Below are 4,086 nucleotides of genomic sequence, written 5' to 3'. Positions count from 1 at the left end.
GCAGGGCAGGGCCAGGCAGGGAGGACAGTAAATTGGCACAGGCTGAGTTTGGATAGAGTCTGGCCTCCTTTCTCTCCCTGCATTCTCAAAACCACCTCTGGCACAGGTTTTAGAGCCCACTGGTTATAGATCAGAAGACTGAGCATTGGGGAGCTCCAGTGACTCAGCCAAGGTCACACAGCTGCTTAGCAGAGGAGCCAACATTGAGCCAAGGGCCATCTGACTCCAGGGTCCAAACTCCTCCTTTTACCTTTGACAACTCAGGCAGGTGACACTCTCGCCACAACTCCCGAAATGCTAGTGGAGCCTGAGTGGCCCCCTGAGCAGTCTCTCTGTGGTCGGCTCCGTTCCCCTTCTCCATCTCCTCAGCCTGCCCCCCCAGGGCCCCCCTCCCACACACACCCTAGCGCACAGTCCACCTTATTGAGCTTGTGCTTGCCCTTGGGCTGCTTCTGCAGGTGCCCAGACAGGTGGTAGAGCACAGCCCGGCTCCGTCGCCGGTTGGCATTGAAACCTTTGGATCCAGCCCGGCCATATCGGCGTCGGCCACCACCTGTGAAAGAACAAGGGCTGGAGAGAAGGGCAGGGGGGGCGCACACACTTAACCCTGGGGTGTGGGGGTAGACACCTGGTGCTGGCCCAGGGACTGGCTCATTGACTAGTTAGACTATTCAGAGCTGGGGCTCCAGCGTTTCTCACTTCCTAGAGTCATTTGCCAACAACCCCAGCAACGAGCAGTGCTGAGGGTGCATATGGACCCTCCTCCCAGTGCCTTCTTCTAGGAGGGGGACCGGGGCAAGGCAGGAGAGGATCTCCACTAGGAAAGGCCTGAGAGAGGAATGGGGAGATGGTTCCCAGAGCGGAGGAGTGCTGAGCTAGCAGGAGGCCAAGGGGCAGAGTTGCTGCAACCCTTAGCTGGGGGATGGGAAGAGTATCCCAGCATTAGCAAATGGCAAAGAGGCCTTGTGGCAGCTTCCGTTAACAGCTCTGTGAGCTGTCCAAAGGGCACTCCCAAGCCCTAAGAGGATGCAAGAGGGGAAAGACCACAAGGACTTAAAGGAGGGTTTTGGCTAGGGCTCCCCAGACAGGTTTGTATGAAGAAAAGGAACCAGGTGGGCCTCACTAATCAGTGGGAAAATGGTACTTCATGGACACTAGTGGAATGTGTTTTTTTCCGTTTCTTAGTAAAGTTGACGTCAAAACTCCAGCTTTTGGGACTTCCCTGGTGGTTCAATGGTTAAGACCGCCTTCTAATGCAAAGGGTGTGGGTTCGATCCCTGGTCAGGGAGCTAAGATCCCATGTGCTTGACAGCCAAAAAACCAAAACATCAAACAGAAGCAATGTTTAACAAACTCAATAAAGACTTTAAAGATGGTCCGAACCCAAAAAATCTTAAAAAAAACCCCAACAACTCCAACTGTGTCTCAGCAAGCTTTCCTACCTGGGCCTGCAGAGATGAGAGAGCCACAGGCTTCTTAGCCAGCAGAGCAGGAGTCAGTCAGTGCGGGTAGGGTGGGGGGCCCTCAAGCCCACGCTGGGTACCATGGCCCCACCCAGGCTGAGGTACCCAACACCCCAGGCAGAGCAGCCAGATCAGTGGCCCCTGGGCACCCACCTGACTCCTTCCAGCTGTCAGGCCCCCCTCGGTTCTTGGTTTCACTGATGTCCTTGTGAGAGACCAGGAAGAGGGCCACCTCCCCTTTCTCATTCTTTATGGGTATCACATCCAGGAGACACCAGAACGGGAGCCCTGGGCATGAAGACACAGCTCAGCTCCCATTTTCTGTGCTGCCCAAGATGACAGAGGGGCCATTGACACCCCTTAGTTAAGGCACAAGCCAGCTCCACTTAGGACACTCAGGCTCGATCGAGCAGGGAGAGGAAGGGCAAGGGAGAGCAGAGTGGACATTCAGACATGTGTGTTCAGAGATCTGTCCTGCTAAGTAAGATGGGCAAATTCTTCTGCTGGGGGCGGGGGGAAATCCAAGATGGGAAATAGAGGACTGATTGAGATTGCGGTGAGGACCCAAGAAGGTTGAGAAAAAGGAGATGGGAATGTGGGAAGATGGGATGAGATGGGGAGATGAAGATGGGAGTGGAAAGGAGGGACTGTGGATGGGGTGGGTACCAGGCTGGGTGAGACCAAGAAAGTAAGGCAGGCTGGCCAGACGGCCCCTCACCACTCTTCCGGTACAGGATCAGCTCAGCCTTGAACTCCTTGTGCTCATCCAGGGCCTTGCGGATCTGTTGGCGGACGAGCTCACTTGTGTCTGGCCCATAGAGGAAGGAGCAGGCGCAGCCCCGCTGCATGACCTCGGCCCGGGAGAAACCCGTGAGGTCACAGAAGCCATCAGAGCAGTAGACCACGGGGAAGAGCCCCGCCACCTGGGCGTTGCCCAGCACGAAGTTACTATCTGCAAGAGAGCACCTCTCAGAGCGGGTGTGTGGTGAAGGGACACGAGGTCTACTGCCTTCCTTTAACACTGCCTGCCATCAAAGGGGGGGGTGTGACAATCTTGGGACTCCTGCCTGTGAGTGTTTGGGCTGGGGGGCTGGGGGAGGGTTAGGACAGGAGCTGTTCATGAACTGGAGTTAGGATGTCGCCTGTGTGTCAGTGCCCTGCAAGGACCCATTCTTAGCATCGTGTGTAAGTGTATTTGAGAATCGGCATACCTGAGCCCTGAGGCTGGTGAACGCAGCCCTGTGTGGGTGCTCTGCTCTCTGGAGTGTGAGCTGACCAGCCAGGGGTAAGGAGTGGGACTGGGGATGTCTGCAGGAGAACTGCAGGACCAGTTCTAGGACCGCCTCAGCCCCACCCCAGCCTCGGCCAGGTTCCCTCACCTGCCAGGTGCTCAGGTGGACCATTTGGCTCCTCCCACTGAGCCTCGCTGGGAAAGGCGATTCAAGCCATCATCTATTCTGCACTCTGCCTGAGCCCCAGCTGCCTGACCTGGCTCGGGAGTTAGTGAATGTGATCCACAATGGGGGTGTAAGGACGGTAGCTGAGCTCTGGCAGCCTGGAGCCAGGAACGTATTGGGGGGTGGGGGGCACTGAATCAGCAGGCTACGGGAGCCAAGTGCAGGCAAAGCAGAGGGAGAAGCCTGAAGGGGTCCTCAGAGAGGGGCTTCCACCCTCTATGAGGAGCCAGAGACTGAGGTAGAGAGCTGGGAAGCCCCACTGCGGGGTGGGTGGCGGTAGTTTGAGGGAGGAGGAGAAGGAAGGGAGCTTTCACGACTTTCCAGGGTTCAGAGCCATAGAAAACCATAATTCAGAACTCTGGTTGCCTTCTCCAAACTTCCCCAGTCTTGGTGGGAGTCCCCAAACCTGTCTATTTGGGGATAGACGGGCTCAGTGGGTTTAGGCAGTGAGGTGAGCTTGAACCAACAGTGCTCTCCGGAGACCGGTTTACTCTATCCTGGTTTGCAAACCTCTTTTCTACAGCAGTTTTTTAAGCCTCTGGGCTGTCTCTTGACGCTTCCTTGCCTCACTCCCCAACCTGCCAGTTCGAGGGTAGTCGATGGGACAGCGCCAGACGCAGGGATGGGATAGATTAGATTAAGTAGCTCCGGGTTCTCTCCCCCAGGCACAGAGAGCATGCCCGGCTCCCAGACTGAGAGTTCTAGTCATTTCGCCTGGCCTGGGGCAGCGTTGACTTTGAATTTTTCAGAAACGGCATCTGAAAGGAGACGGTGGTCCCAGCTTAAAGTGGGGCTCGGGGAAGGGAAGGCGAGAGCAGGAGGGCTCCAGTCTGAGATGTCAGGGTACTGGACTAGAGGGAACCCTGGCTAGGGACAGCTGGTCCGGGAGATAGTGGGACGAGGGTCGGGACTCACGCGTGCCGTCGAAGCGCGTGGCGATGGTGTCCAGGAAGGTGTTCTGCGGCGCCAGGAGTCCCCGCATGGCCGGCATCTTAGGCGGCCAAGGCCGCCCGCCCCATCCCTCCGGGGCGCGGGAGCTCAGCGCCGGGGGAGGCGCCCAAGTCGGCCGCCCCCCACCGGGCCCCGCGCCCCCTAGCGCAGCCGTCGGGGGGCGATCGCCCACCCCGGGCTCGCAGGTCCTGCCAGCCGCCCGCGCGCAAGGGGGC

At 57.8% G+C, this 4,086-nt stretch overlaps 1 protein-coding gene across 1 annotated transcript in view; it reads right to left on the bottom strand.

Annotated features, from left to right (window-relative positions):
- Positions 1-3,915, bottom strand: part of KCNH3 (potassium voltage-gated channel, subfamily H (eag-related), member 3) — a 19,001-nt gene extending 15,086 nt beyond the window's left edge. Inside the window, exons 1-4 of the mRNA XM_010857771.1 lie at positions 3,836-3,915; positions 2,182-2,415; positions 1,617-1,751; positions 420-553 (exon numbers count right to left, since the gene is read on the bottom strand). Coding sequence (XP_010856073.1) covers positions 420-553; positions 1,617-1,751; positions 2,182-2,415; positions 3,836-3,911 — 579 coding nt within the window. The 5' untranslated portion in view covers positions 3,912-3,915. The remainder of the gene's footprint in view (positions 1-419; positions 554-1,616; positions 1,752-2,181; positions 2,416-3,835) is intronic.
- Positions 3,916-4,086: the final 171 nt, after the last annotated feature.

The sequence above is a fragment of the Bison bison genome, unplaced genomic scaffold (assembly GCF_000754665.1).
Source record: "Bison bison bison isolate TAMUID 2011002044 unplaced genomic scaffold, Bison_UMD1.0 scf7180017864383, whole genome shotgun sequence".
NCBI lineage: Eukaryota > Metazoa > Chordata > Mammalia > Artiodactyla > Bovidae > Bison > Bison bison.
Note: the sequence above shows the minus strand (reverse complement) of the source record. Positions and strands in the feature narration are given on the sequence as shown.